This window comes from Oryx dammah, unplaced genomic scaffold, assembly GCF_014754425.2.
Source record: "Oryx dammah isolate SB20612 unplaced genomic scaffold, SCBI_Odam_1.1 HiC_scaffold_2, whole genome shotgun sequence".
Lineage (NCBI taxonomy): Eukaryota > Metazoa > Chordata > Mammalia > Artiodactyla > Bovidae > Oryx > Oryx dammah.
Window position 1 is genome coordinate 154,079,144 of NW_024070186.1, and position 14,675 is coordinate 154,093,818.

Consider the following 14,675-nt stretch of genomic DNA (forward strand, 5'->3'; position numbering starts at 1 on the left):
GTTTATACATGTGCATGTAATCTTGAATAAATCATTTGCCTGAGTAACTTATAAATAACTTTTTCTTGCCAAGCCTATGATATTTCTATCTGTGTTTTTAAGATTTGAAGACCAATTCTCAAAGACTCTCTTAGGGCTTGCCTCTAAACGAAATTCTCCCTTAATGCCTTACTGACGTTTCTTTTCTTTTTTGCACATTTTTACAGCATCAACCCCAAATAACTGGAAACATCACTGAAAATTTCAATTATGTCATCGACAAGTTAATTCCAAACACAAACTACTGTATATCTGTTTATTTTGAGCCTAAAGATCCAAGAAAAATAAACAGATCTCCCTTAAAATGTACCCTCTTTCGACCCAGACGAGAATCAGGTATGACAGTTTTTTAAAATTCATGGTTTGCTTTTCCTCTGAGGGAAAACCTATTTAAAGAAAATAATCTGAAAATCATGAAGCACTAAAGATATTTCATCCAACAAGGCACGTCACAGAGATGCCTTCTGTCGGTCAGTCTCTACCATGAGGTAGAGCTGCTTTTATGTTGCCATCCCATGGGGACAATCAGGTAACTTCCACTTCAGGAGGCTAAAGTGGAAATGATTTATTTCTGGAGCAGGATCGGGTTCAGTTCTGTGTGTCCTTGGTTTGGCCGTTATTCAAGTCAAGTGTTGGAGGAGGCTTGGTTCCTGAAGCAACTGCCTGGAGAGGTGCCAAAGCGTAGGACGACAGTCACAGTGAGGTCCATAGACATGGCTTGGCTCTCCAGAAGGTTGGCTGTAACTCATGGATGAAAATGAAACTTGCCAGTGTGGATGAGCTGGTCACGGATGAAGGCTGAAAGCCCTTCTGTGGCCAAGGCGTCAAAACAGCATACAACCTCCTCCCTAAACCTTCCTTCAAATGGAGGAATTGGCAGGGAGGACAGTCAACCTTAGGAACATCCACTGCTTATTATTTTCTCAGGAAGCCAACTGTTTTGCCCAGAGTGAAAATCTATGAAAATCTCCCCCAAAGAAGCCTGTCGGGGTCCAGCCCCAGTGGATCCAGGGTAATTTGAAGGGGGAACAGCGTAGCAAGAGAGATATATAGATTTAGAGAGAGATAAGGAAGGAGTTTGCAGGTAAGAGAATGGAGGAGAGAAAGAAGCTGTATTCCTTGGTTTACATAGAAAGCCAATAAAGCCCCGAGACAAGGGACTTGGACCATCTACATAGGGCCACAGGCACCTGCTTGAATAGCGGAGGGTGCCCCGCCTTGGGCTCCCTCTCGCGTGGGTCTTAGAAGCCCGGGCAAATAAGTAGACATGGCTAGCCTCTATGCCCCAGATGGGAATCAGCCAGAAAATAGAGTAAGAAAGAAAAGAAGACACGGAGGAACCAGTCTTTTCAGGAACTGGCCCATCCTTTATTGTCCAGAAAAGCTTTTTATACTTTTGGTTGTACATAGAGATCAATGGATAATACAGAATTATCCAGTGTCAGCAGCCCTGACTCTTATTGAGACCAGGCTTTCTCTCTGCATACCTAGCTGTATACACAAGTCTTAGGTGATTTACATCATCTTCTGGCCAGGAGGCCTATTAGCATTTTACGGCCCTTTTCTGATAAGGGTCTGTCAACCAGAAAACTTATTTGCCTTAAAAGTGTTGTTCTTTCCAAAGTCTGGTGCCACTCTCAGAAAGCACTAATTAAGGTTACATTCTTATATAGCAAGGACACAACAATTTATAACAAGGAAAGAGGAGTACAGTGATTTATAACAAAGAGAAAGTTCATTAACTCAAAAGTCTAGTGTTGCTAACATCAAAACTACTACATTCCTTTTTCTATATCCAATTACATTGATTAATATCCTTCAGGTGCCTAAAAGATAAAGAATATGGAGGCATGGCAGTAGTGATTGACTCAACAATGAAAACCCATCACCAATATAATTTTTAGCTTTTTAGAAAAGGCTCTATATCTTTAAGATGCTTTAAGCTTCATGCCTCTCGCAGTTGGAGGCTGTAAACAATCACAAGTTGTAAAAGTCTCTTAACTGTCAGGCAAGTTAGAGAGCCGTCAGAGGGGTTTGAGCTGAGACACTCCTTTTATATGAAGGAGACTGTTAACTGGAGCTCTAAGTTAACTCTTTCCAGAGAAAGGTGGTCAGGGATAGCCCCCTGTTATGTCAGAAGAGTGGAAAGCACAGTACAATAAAGCAAGCAGACTCTGGTTTTGGGGCTAGATGCTCAGGAAAATCCAGGGGTACCCCTGAGGCCTGATCTCAGCCTTTGCTTTTTGCCAGGCCCCCTTCCTCATGACCTTTGCCATGGGTGGGATTCTCCATGCTGGCTCCCAGCAGAAGCCTTTCTGAATTTCCCAACCCCAGTGAGAGTTTCTTTAGTGCTCTGATTTACCAGAGTCAAAATAAGATGAGCTTTAGAAGGGAGTGACTATAAGTGCAATGACTTCTTTGCAGATGAAGTGAACTCCACTAATGAGCAGCTGACATGTCAAGGTGCCTGGTGTTTGCTAGAACTCCAGGCAATGTGAGTTTATTCACCAGTGCTACTCAGAATCAAATGATACACAGATCAATTTTAAAGGAAAAACTATTTCACAGCTTTAACTTAAATCATGTTTATAATGTCAGTTACATATGGGCAAAACTTTGCCCATATTTAACTCAACATTCAAAAAACTAGGACCGTGGCATCCAGTCCCATCACTTCATGGTAAATAAATGGGGAAACAGTGGAAACAGTGACAGACTTTACTTTCTTGGGCTCCAAAATCACTGTGGATGGTGACTGCAGCCATGAAATTAAAAGATGCTTGCTCCTTGAAAGAAAAGCTATGACCAACCTAGCAGCCGACAGAGATCCGTATAGTCAAAGCTGTGGTTTCTCCAGTAGTCAAGTACGGATATGACAGTTGGACCATTAAGAAGACTGAGTGCTGAAGAACTGACGCTTTCAAGTTATGGTGCTGGAGAAGACTCATGAGAGTCCCTTGGACAGCAAGGGGGTCAAACCAGTCAATCCTAAAGGAAATCAACCCTGAATATTCATTGGAAGGACTGATGGTGAAACGGAAGCTCCAATCCTTTGGCCACCTGATTTGAAGAGCCAGCTCATTGGAAAAGACCTTCATGCTGGGAAAGATTGAGAGAAAGAGAAGGAGACAATAGAGGATGAGATGGTTGGATGGTATCACCAACTGATTGGACATAAGTTTGAGCAGACTCTGGGAGACAGTGAAGGACAGGGAAGTCTGGCGTGCCATAGTTCATGAGGTCGCAAAGAGTTGGACATGACTTAGCAACTGAACACGGAGAAGGCAATGGCACCCCACTCCAGTACTCTTGCCTGGAAAATCCCATGGACGGAGGAGCCTGGTGGGCTGCAGTCCATGGGGTCGCTGAGAGTCAGACACGACTGAGCGCCTTCCCTTTCACTTTTCACTTTCATGCACTGGAGAGGAAATGGCAACCCACTGCAGTGTTCTTGCCTGGAGAATCCCAGGGACGGGGAGCCTGGTGGGCTGCCATCTATGGGGTTGCACAGAGTTGGACACGACTGAAGCGACTTAGCCACAGCAACTGAACAAACCTAAAACTGCATATAGTCTCTTCATGCCTATGGCTCTATATAAAAGTGTAAACCCAAACGGAATGAACATAATTTGTGTCCTAACACCAATTCCTGGTATATTATAAAAGATTATAATGCAGGAACAGGCAGAAGGAAGAGATACACAGGGCAAAACAATAGGCTTCCTAAGAAAATAATATCTGGAAAAAAAAAGAAAATAATGACCAGTGGGTGTTCATATCCGTTGACATTTGGAAAGTTCCCCTGGCAACCAACCCTGTGATGTAGACGGTTGGAACTATCAGCCCCACCCCTTGACTTCTGGGCAGGGGAGAAGGGCTAGAGGTTGAAGTGACCACCAGTGGCCAAGAATTTAACTGGTCATGTCTATATAACGAGTCCTCCTTAAAAACCATAAATGATGGGGTTTGGAGAACTTCCGAGTTGGTGAACATACTGAGATGCTGGGAGGGTGGTGTGCCCAGAGACGGCACAGAAGTCCAAGCTCCATCCCCCATACCTGGCCCTGTGTATCTCTTCCTTGTGCCTGTTCCTGAGTTATAATCTTTTATAATATACCAGGAATCTAGGGAGTAAACTGTTTTCATGAGTTCTGTGAGCCATTCTAGCAAATGATCAAAGCTGATAGATAGCCCTGTGGGTTCTGCACTAACTCCTGGTACTATCAGAAACAAGCCAAATCTCTGGACACCTAGTTGATGCTGAGATTTGGTGTTAGGACACAAATTATGTTTATTCATTTTGGGTTTCACATAAACCAAGTGAGGTTCAGAGGGGCTTGTTCTGAATAACAAAAAAAGCTCCTTTCACTTTCTTTGCTCTTATTATTTAGGAATTTCTAAGGGTTTCAGAATTGAGGAAAAAGACCAAATATGTACTTCTTATTATAAATCAGAATATCACAGCAATAAAACTCAGATTAGAAATAGGACATGACGACGGTGGTTGGCTGAAACTCAGTCTGCCCTTAGGTGAACCTAAGCCTGACCAAAGGCACTGGAAGGTGATGTCCTTGCTCTGATGATTCAGTGTCTCCCCTGACTCTTCCCTGTTTCACCTGCTAAGAATGGTCATATGGCAACCTGCTGGCCCGTCACTTCATGCTTCCTTGGTGCGAACACATCACTTTGTATATTTCAGCCTCTGTTCTTTTATCATTACATGAGACAGTTAAGGTACAGGTATGCCTCGCTATCCAAATATTTCATGCCACAATTCTTGTCTGAAACTTCAGGAACCAAGTAGGTTCAGATCATGTGACCCCTCTCACTGTGTAAACTGGCCATGTGAGACACCCTCAAGCAGCTAAACCCAGGGACCAGGTAGTTTTGGATGGTGGGGGATTCTTGAAGGATGACCTAGAACCAGAGTTAAGCTACTGGGATATCAGTGGTGAAACACTGATATCTTAAAGCAGTATTGATAAAGGGGGATTTATCCCAGAGAAATGGAGAAATGCCTCCCTTTTGTCAAATCTTAAACTAATCAGCTGACTTTTTTTCAGTGGGAAAGGTGTCCTCATCAATTTGACAAATGTTTATTGGGGCCCACTATGGGCCAGATACTCTTCTAGATACTGGGGATACAGCAGTGAATAAAACAGATAAAAATTCCTTAGTTTATAGAGCTTACATTGGGAGACAAAAGAACAAGATTCAAAAAAATAAAATATGTATTGTGTTAAGGGATGGTTAAGTATAATACTATAATACTCTGGAGAAAAATTAAGCAGAAAGGGCAGGGGAGGGGTAATATCTGGTAAAGGATGGTCAGTTCAATCATTCAGTTCAGTCCGACTCTTTGTGACCCCATGAATCGAAGCACGCCAGGCCTCCCTGTCCATCACCAACTCCCAGAGTTCACCCAAACCCACGTCCATCGAGTCGGTGATGTCGTCCCCTTCTCCTCCTGCCCCCAATCCCTCCCAGCATCAGGGTCTTTTCCAAGTCAACTTTTCCTGAGTCAACTCTTCGCATCAGGTGGCCAAAGTATTGGAGTTTTAGCTTTAGCATCAGTCCTTCCAATGAACACCCAGGACTGATCTCCTTTAGGATGGACTGGTTGGATCTCCTTGCAGTCCAAGGGACTCTCAAGAGTCTTCTCCAACACCACAGTTCAAAAGCATCAATTCTTCGGCGCTCAGCTTTCTTCACAGTCCAACTCTCACATCCATACATGACCACTGGAAAAACCATAGCCTTATTAAGTTAAATAAGCAGGGTGACAATATACAGCCTTGACGCACTCCTTTTCCTATTTGCAACCAGTCCTAGCCAGTTAGGTTAGCCCATGTCCAGTTCTAACTGCTGCTTCCTGACCTGCATATAGGTTTCTCAAGAGGCAGGTCAGGTGGTCTGGTATTCCCATCTCTTCCAGAATTTTCCACAGTTTATTGTGATCCACACAGTCAAAGGCTTTGGCATAGTCAATAAAGCAGAAATAGATGTTTTTCTGGAACACCCTTGCTTTTTTGATGATCCATCAGATGTTGGCAATTCGATCTCTGGTTCCTCTGCCTTTTCTAAAACCAGCTTGAACATCTGGTAGGTCTCTTTAATTTGAATATACATGTGTGTGTATATATATGTATACTTTAGATTGCATTGAGTCTTAGTTGCAGTGCATGGTTGCCTCATGGCATGTGGAATCTTCCCAGACCGGGGACTGAATCTACATCCCCTGCATGGCAAGGCAGATTCTTTACCACTGGACCACCAGGGAAGTCCCTTTTAAATAGGGTCTCTTTTAAATAGGGTGGTGTCACGTTTACATTCCCTGGAAGCAGAGCCAAAATAGAAATTCTAGTTCAAGTGACTCAGAGGGGTGGGACACATGGGTCAAGATCCCATGACATCATATTGCTCCTCCATGTAGGTTCACAGAATCCTCTTCAGGAATGTAAACTCTATACATGTAAGGATTTTGTATTATAAAGGTGTGCCTTTACGACTAGGTCTGATTCTATAACTGCCACTGATATGACACATCGTCATTCATTCTTTTTTAAAAATTTTATTGGAATATAGTTGATTTGTAATATTATACAGCAAAGTGAATCGATGACACACATGTATATATACACTCTTTTTCAGATTCTTTCCCCACATAGGTCACTACAGAGTATTGAGAAGAGTTCCCTGTGCATTATAGTAGGTCCTTATTAGTAATCTTCTTTATATACAGTAATGTGTATATGTCAATCCCAGTGTATCCGTCTCCCACTTCCCCCTTGGCAACCATAAGTTTTTTACACTGTGAATCTATTCTGTTCTGTGAATGAGTTTTATTTGCACTATGTTTTTAGACTCCACATATAAGCGATATCATATATTTGTCTTTTTCTATATGACTTACTTCACTCAGTATGACAATCTCTAGGTCCATCTGTGTTGCTACAAATGACATTATTTCATCCTTTTTTATGGCTGGGTAATATTCCATTGTGTATATGTACCACAGTCTTCTTTATCCATTCCTCGGCAGATGGACATTTAGGTTGCCACCATGTCCGGGCGATTGTAAATAGTAAACACTGGTGTGTATCTCTCTGTATATATGCCCAGGAGTGGGGCTGTTGGATCATATGGTAGCTCGAGTTTTAGTTTTGTAAGGAACCTCCATACTGTTGTCCACAAGTTTGTACCAGTCTGCATTCTTGCCTACAGTGTAGAGGGGCTCCCTTCACTCCGCACCCTCTGCAGCATTTATTATTTGCAATTTTTCTTGATGATGTCCCATTCATTCTTGATGGGAATGAAAGGGGGTTCATGAGTCTTGTGCCATCTAAGGGCTCAGATCTTCACCGAGTTTCTTTCTGTCCATTCTTTAACCTTTTAAAAGACATTAGAAAGGTATGAGCCGTCTTTAGTTGTTTTTCTCCTGTATTGTTTTGCTTGAGGCTGTGGTTATAGGATTAATATTAACAAAAGCTTTTCTGGATATTAAATACAGCCTTAATTCTATAAGTATTGATTTCTTCTCAGCCTAGTTGGACTTACAGGAGAAAGCTGTTTACATTCAGAAAATTGAAATTTTCGAAAAGTCATTTTGACAAGAAGCTAGAGGAGAACCCATAACTGGACAAAACAAGATCTACCACACCCTAGTTTGGGTTCTGGCATGGCCAGAGTCCAGCTTCCAAGTGACCCAACTGTCATCTTCAGACAAACTCCCTTTTTCAACTCCTTCTGGAGACCTGGCTAGTATGACTCAGAAACAGGTTTTTGTGGGGTTTTTTTTGATAATTTACATTTAAATGGTCACATGTGGCTAAACTGCCACATTATTGGACAGTCATAGAGCATAATTATCAACTGGAAGAAATTTTACTTCTAGAAACTGAATTTTAACATTTTTAAAAAATGTATACTTGGATTACTTTCCATTCTTTGGTATTTAACAGTAGTTTTTCCAACTTTTGCTCCCATAATAAACCCTTCCACCACCAGATTAATATACATTTGTTCCCAACTGTGACTGTTCACTGGATTTACTTTTAAATAAAGCCATTTAATTTTTCATCAACAGAGTCATCAGAACCTGCTACAATAGGAGGAATAATTACTCTGTTTTTAATAACTGCTGTCTGCATAAGCACTGTAATGATACTGAAACGGGTTGGTTATATATGCTTAAGAAATGATTTCCCCGAAGCTTTGGTATGTATTTTTTTTTCATTTCTACCTTTATTTTTCATTTTGACTTAAGAATTTTTATATACTTAAATATCTTCATAGAAGAAACCCCATTGTCTCAAAACATCAAGGTGTTGTATCACTCTGGGTTCTTCACCATTCCTATAAACCTATATATTGCATTTTCTGCTTTCTTTTCATACTTTGTCCACATATGGTTTTCCATCGTCACAGTGTTCCATTGTTATTAATGTCTCCTTTTTCCTTAATAATTTCTCAGCTGTCGGGCATTTGGATTGATTTCCTTTTCATTATTTCTTTTCCTTTCATTTCTTTGGCCACTAGGAGTAACACAATGAACATTTTAATACAGGTTGTCTTTTTAGTTTGGATTACTTATGTGGAATATATACACAAAGTGAATATATCTTATGTGAAAATATAAAGAACTAATTTATAATGCTAGTGTCAACATCACGGTGTACACCTTTCTCCAAAGCTTTGCCAACATTGATTAATCTTTTTTTTTCTACTTTTATTCATTTATCATAGTATAATGGTCCCCCAGGGGTCTCTTATTTGTGTTATTCGTAAGTGGAACCAGCCACTTTGTCTTGTGTTTTCCCTGTGTTTCATGAGGCATATTCTTCCTGCTCAGAATCTTTGGCACTCAACCAAGTCTAGGTATTGATTTTACATATTTCTAAAACCTCCTCACATGTTTTGATTCAACCACTTTGTCCATCATTTTTCATTTTCCCTATCCTGTCGCTTTCCTTCTACATTAGAAGATATTCAGATATTTCCTTCTACATTAGAAGATATTCTATGTTTTAACTCATTCACCTTCTAATTCTTTAAATAGCCACAAATAAATATCTCTCTACAGGTGGTAAAAGTATAGTCTTTTTTTTTTATTCTTTTATTTCTTTAAATGTTTTTAATTGAAGTATAGTTTATTTGCAATGCTGTGTTCAAGCATTCAGAAACTGATTCAGTTTAATAATATATATATAAAAGAATTTGAAAAAGAATATATATAATTTCTTTTTCAGATTCTTTTCCATTATAGCTTATTACAAGATATTGAATATAGTTTCCTGTGCTATACAATAAGTCCTTATTGTTTACCTACTTTTATATAGTAATGAAAAAGTAAAGTGAAAGTGTTAGTCGCTCAGTCATGTCTGACTCTTTGCGACCCCACGGACTGTAGCCCATCAGGATTCTCTAAGTTCATTTGTATCGTTTTTTTTTCAGATTCCACAAATGAGTGATAGTGTATGATATCTGTCTTTTCTCTGACTTATATGTCTTTCTCCACTTAATATGATAGTCTCTAGGTCCACCCAAGTCTTTGCAAATGGCATTATTTCATTCTTTGTTATGACTGCTATTCTCTTCTTTTCCTTGTTCTTGTGTGTTTAGGTTGAGTTGGGGGATGGACTGTTTGGGAGGAGGGGTGCTTGTGGAGTTTTTAATTAGAATTAGTATTTGAACCTAGGTGGCATTTGGCTGTGGCTTATGAGAAGTAAATGGCTCTGTGTTGGATTTTATCCATACTGTGATCCCTGTCGTGTTTTGTTTTGTTTTTAATCTATCAGTATAACTTAATCTTTTGTAGCTTTAACAGTGTATCTTTTTGAGTTTTTTATGTTAGTGTTCAGTTGCAGGCTTACTCTCAGCCTCCACTCCAACTCTTCCGTTGGCCATGTATAGCTTTGGCTTTGAGCTCTTAGATAAATCCCACTCCAACTCATGCAGCCTTGAGATATAAAACCCCCTAGCACTATACCCATCATGTCCTGGATAACTTTCTGCCTGAATTACCTAAAGTCATTACTAACCCTTTCTCCCAGGTCTCCTGGGTTTTTCCTGTCCTTAAAATGAGCCCAAATTATATGCCAGTTATATTTACACCAGTTATTATGTTATCTCCAAGTAACGAAAGCAAGCATTGTTATCTTGTCTGTCTGCTATTTCTCCAGTAAAAAGTGTTGCTCTGTGTTTAAGTACAAACTCTAGGAATAGTAAAACAGAACACCCTAGGTCTAGTATGCTTGTGTATGTATGTCTAAACAAGAACAGAAGTTAAAAACTTTAACCTGACTTTTCTTTTCTCCTCCTCTCCCCCCACCGCCTCCCCCCTTCTCTTCTTTTCCTCCTCCTACACCTCCTCTTTTGCATTTAACAGATATGTGTTGTGTATTTACTGTATATCCACATGTGCTGGGTGTTGGGGATCTAGATGTGAATAAAACAAACAAAAAAGATGCCCTTATGGAGGTTAAAGTCTGAAAAAATGGAGGGTAGAGACAATGATTATTATTAAATGATATGACTGGCTAAGTAAGAAATTTAGAATCTAGAGATGAAGTATTAGGACTAATAAGTTGAGCCACATTAGCCACTTATTTAGACTAATAAGTTTGTTACACACAAAGTAGTCAACATAAAAATGCTGCTTTTTATACCCTAGCAACAGTCACTTAAAAATAAATATGTTTTTCTATAAGTTGCTTTTCAACATCCAGGAAATTGAGTGCACAAGTCATAGCAAAAAACTGAATTTTCACAAACTCAACATACCCACGTAAGTCACATTCAGATCAAGAAAGAAAACATGACCAACCCCCTCCAGAAGTCTCTCTTCCACCTCTCAGTCACTGCCCATGCCCAGGATAACCACTCTCTACACTCTAACAGTGTAGATTAGTTTTACCTGGTTTTGAAATTAGAATCATACAGTTCAATGGAATCATGCAATTTAAGTGAAATCATACAGTTTTTAAAACATCATTACAATAGTAATAAAAATATTTTTTAAAGTACTTAAGGAAGAAATCTAACAGAAGATGTCACAAGCCCATTGTGGAGAAAATTATCAAACCTTGTTGAAAGGCATTAACAAAGATCTAGTCAAATGGGGAGCCCAGAGACAGACTCACATATGTGGAAACAAGGTTAGGCTTAGGATTTTGTAGGAATTGCTATGGGGAAAGGATTGAGGTCAGTAAATGCTACCCATGTGGGGAAAAATGAAATCAGATTCCTACCTCACACCATACACAAACATCAATTTCAGGCATATTAAAGACTGTAATATGAACAGAAAAACTATTAAAAGTTTTAGAAGGGCATATAGGAATCATACTTAAAGGTAAGGAAGATTCAGCAGAAACCATGGAGAAGGAAAATTGATATACCTTCTTAAATTAAGATGGAAATTTTCTTTCCATTAAATGTCATCATAACAAGAGTAAAACGTTAAACCACAGACTAGGGTAAAGTCCATGCAGCATAAACAATCAACAAATAATTAGCATCTAGGTTACATAAGTGCTCAGTCCCTCAGTCATGTCCAACTCTTTGTGGCCCCACAGACTATAGCCTGCCAGGCTCCTCTGTCCATGGAATTTTCCTGGCAAGAATACTGGAGCGGGTTGCCATTTCCTCCTCCAGGGGATCTTCCCCACCCAGGGATCGAACCTGCATCTCTTCTGTCTCCTGCACTGGCAGGCAGGTTCTTTACTACTAGGGCCACCTGGGAAGCCCAAGGTTATACAAACAGCCCCTATAAATAAATAAGAAAAATGACGAAACAACCCAATAGAATGGTTCATCCTAAGGCTGCATCTGAATAGAGTCTGGGAAAAGTAGGCTTGTCACGTTGGGCAGCCTGAGCAAGACAACGGAAAGAAGGACGCTGATGATGATTCACAGTCTGCAAAGGGAAGCTCGCCACCACCCTCCTCACCATGACCCCATTGTAGCCGGTCTCCTTAGCCCACCTCACCTGTTGTATCCGGGAGGTGCTGGGTTAGAGCAACCTCCAGTCTCTCTGTTCCTTCTCAGCTCTGACCCTTTAGGGGTCACCTGCATCTCTAAGGTCCTCCAGTCCAGGGAGCTCTGACCCCAGTGAGATCAGCTCCCTAGAATCTCTCCTCACTCATAGTTCCCTGACACCCATAAGAATGTCGGCAATCCGGAGGTGAAATCTATCCCATTGAAATCTATCCATCTATCAAAACTATCGATGGATAGATTCCCCTAACAAGCAAGAAGCAGCAAGGGGACAGCAGTGGGAATGAGTGGGCCAGTCTCTACTGCAGGCAGCCTCCTAGTTTGAAACCCAGCCTCCACCACTGAGTGTTCCTTGAAACTTGGGCAAGTTTCTTAACCTATCTGCATTGTAAAGTGGAGCAAGACTAGTAAGCCTACTTCATAGAGAAGTCGTGAGGATGAAATGAATTATAACGTGTAGTTTACTAAAAGCAGTACTCCACAAACAGTAAACCCTGTGTAACTGTCCGCTATTTTTGTACTTACTGTCATCGTCTTCATGACCACCTTTCCCATCTCTGTGCAGTTAGTTAACTCCATTAAGTTTTATGATGTCAAAAAGAGAACAAACACTCAGGACTGATCATTCTCTCTCTCTCTTTTTTTTTTTTTTAAAGAATTTTTATAAACTGTCAGTCTGGATGTTTCCTGAGCTGCCTCCATTGGAAAAAGTGGCTACCGTGGAAGTCATTCACATCACCAGGAAGAAGAAAGAGTGGAATTATAATTATGACGACGAAAGCGACACTGAAAATGAAGCAGCTCCCCGCGTAAATTCAAGCGGTTACACCAAGCACGGACTAACGGGCAGGCTGTGTCCAACTTCCACCACTTCCGCCAGCTTGGAGGACTGCAGCTTGGAGGACTGCAGCGACCCCAGTGCTGAGGAGCCGTACCTGCCTGAGCCCAAGAGGGACACCGAGACCCCTGTGGCACCAGGGCCCGGCCCCTGGCAGTCGGAAGGCACAAGTGGGGGCTACCAGACGAGAGGGACTCTGTGGCAGGACCCCACTTCCGAGGAGGACAGTGACTCCACGGAGGGGTCTGAGGGCAGAATTGTCTTCAACGTGAATCTGAACTCTGTGTGTGTGAGAGCCCTTGAGGACGACAAGGACTCAGAAGTCACTCTAATGTCCCCATCTCGTCCAGAAGAGACAGCCGTGCTGGAGGACCTCAACGAGACAGAATCGAGCCTTTTGGTGGCCAGTGAAGAAGGGACACAGCTGCCCTTCACTGACCCCTCTATGGAGTGCCTGAGGCCCCAAGACGCTCCTTCTGATAAAAGTGACACTTCCGAGTCAGATGTTGACATGGGGGATGGGTATATAGTAAGACAAGTGAATCTAAAAAATTTTAATTAACTTGGACACACACTGCCTCCGGGCCTCACCCCCCACTCCCAGCACCTGCACTTGCTCCTTTGGGGTCTCCGAGTGTTCTCCCTGGGGAGGAGTAGGAGACTGGTGACATCATCTATGCAAATTCTCACTCTGGCGGGAGGGGAGGTGGGAACCAGAGTATTCTGCTATTATTCAGTGCACTGTTTACCTGTTCAAGGCAGTTTGCCTTGATGGGAAAATGCCCTGCCTGTTCCTTTTCCTCTCCTGGATGTCTAATGACTCTGCAGCATGTTTCCCAGAGTAAAGAACAAAGTTCCCTCTGGTTTTCAGGCGATGTTCCGGGGCCCTGTAAGATTTCTGGGAAATTATTAAATTGGATCAGTGTGGAGTAGGGAGAGAAAAGGAAGACACTCAGCAGGGTTCATAGCAGGAGCAGTCAGCAGTGGTTTTTTTTTTTTCCCCCACAGGCTTGAAGGAAGACCAGAAAAGCCACAGAAAAACAGAAGGGAGGGCGGGCAGTTAGAAAGCAAGGACACGCACGAGGAAACAGAAGCACATGCTCTGGGTTGGGATTGGAAAAAAGGAAGCCCCAACCAAGTCTGGGGCACCCCTAGATAATATTGTGTCGCCTACACTCTTGAGAATTCAACTCTCAGCCCCTGGTCCAGCCCTCACACACACACATAATAACCCTGGTGCCAGACAGGTCGCTAATAGAGAAACATTTGCATAAGGGAGAGGGACAGGGTCTGTGTCATATTTTAAGATATAATTTTGTACAGTGGTTGGTAAAAAATAAAATACTTTTTAATATAAACTTGGAAATGTCTCCACATTTGTTTCTTATTAGATAGGAGATATATGCAGCAGATGTATAGTTCTGCTGGCATCTCTGGGTTACACAAAACTCCTAACTACTTCGTGGCCTCTGGGAGCCAAAGGGACCTTCTGCCTCCCTGAGCTTGTGTTCCTGTGGAATGTTCTAGCCACAGAAGTCAGCCAGTGTCTTACAACACCTAGTACTTACCCTGCTCTGGGTTTTCCAACCTCATCATGCTGTTAAATAACGCATTGAAAAGGAGGAAATTAAGCCTTTGTCAGCAGTCTTGTGAGAGAAACGATTCCGGTCAGTAAATAACTTTGTTCTCTGTTGCCGTTTATCCCTGGGGGAGAGGGGAGTTACGGTAAAGAAGATCCTCTCAAGCTAGATTTGCTAATGGAGTCCTTTAAAATCAGTTTATTTGCAGGGGAGAGGCGATC

General features: G+C 41.6%; 1 protein-coding gene across 1 annotated transcript in view; it reads left to right on the top strand.

The window, feature by feature from the left end:
* IFNAR2 (interferon alpha and beta receptor subunit 2) overlaps nt 1-14,232 on the top strand; it is a 35,513-nt gene extending 21,281 nt beyond the window's left edge. Inside the window, exons 7-9 of the mRNA XM_040228291.1 lie at nt 207-375; nt 8,126-8,256; nt 12,693-14,232. Of these exons, the coding sequence (XP_040084225.1) occupies nt 207-375; nt 8,126-8,256; nt 12,693-13,436 (1,044 nt within the window). The 3' untranslated portion in view covers nt 13,437-14,232. The remainder of the gene's footprint in view (nt 1-206; nt 376-8,125; nt 8,257-12,692) is intronic.
* The last annotated feature ends 443 nt before the right edge of the window (nt 14,233-14,675 follow it).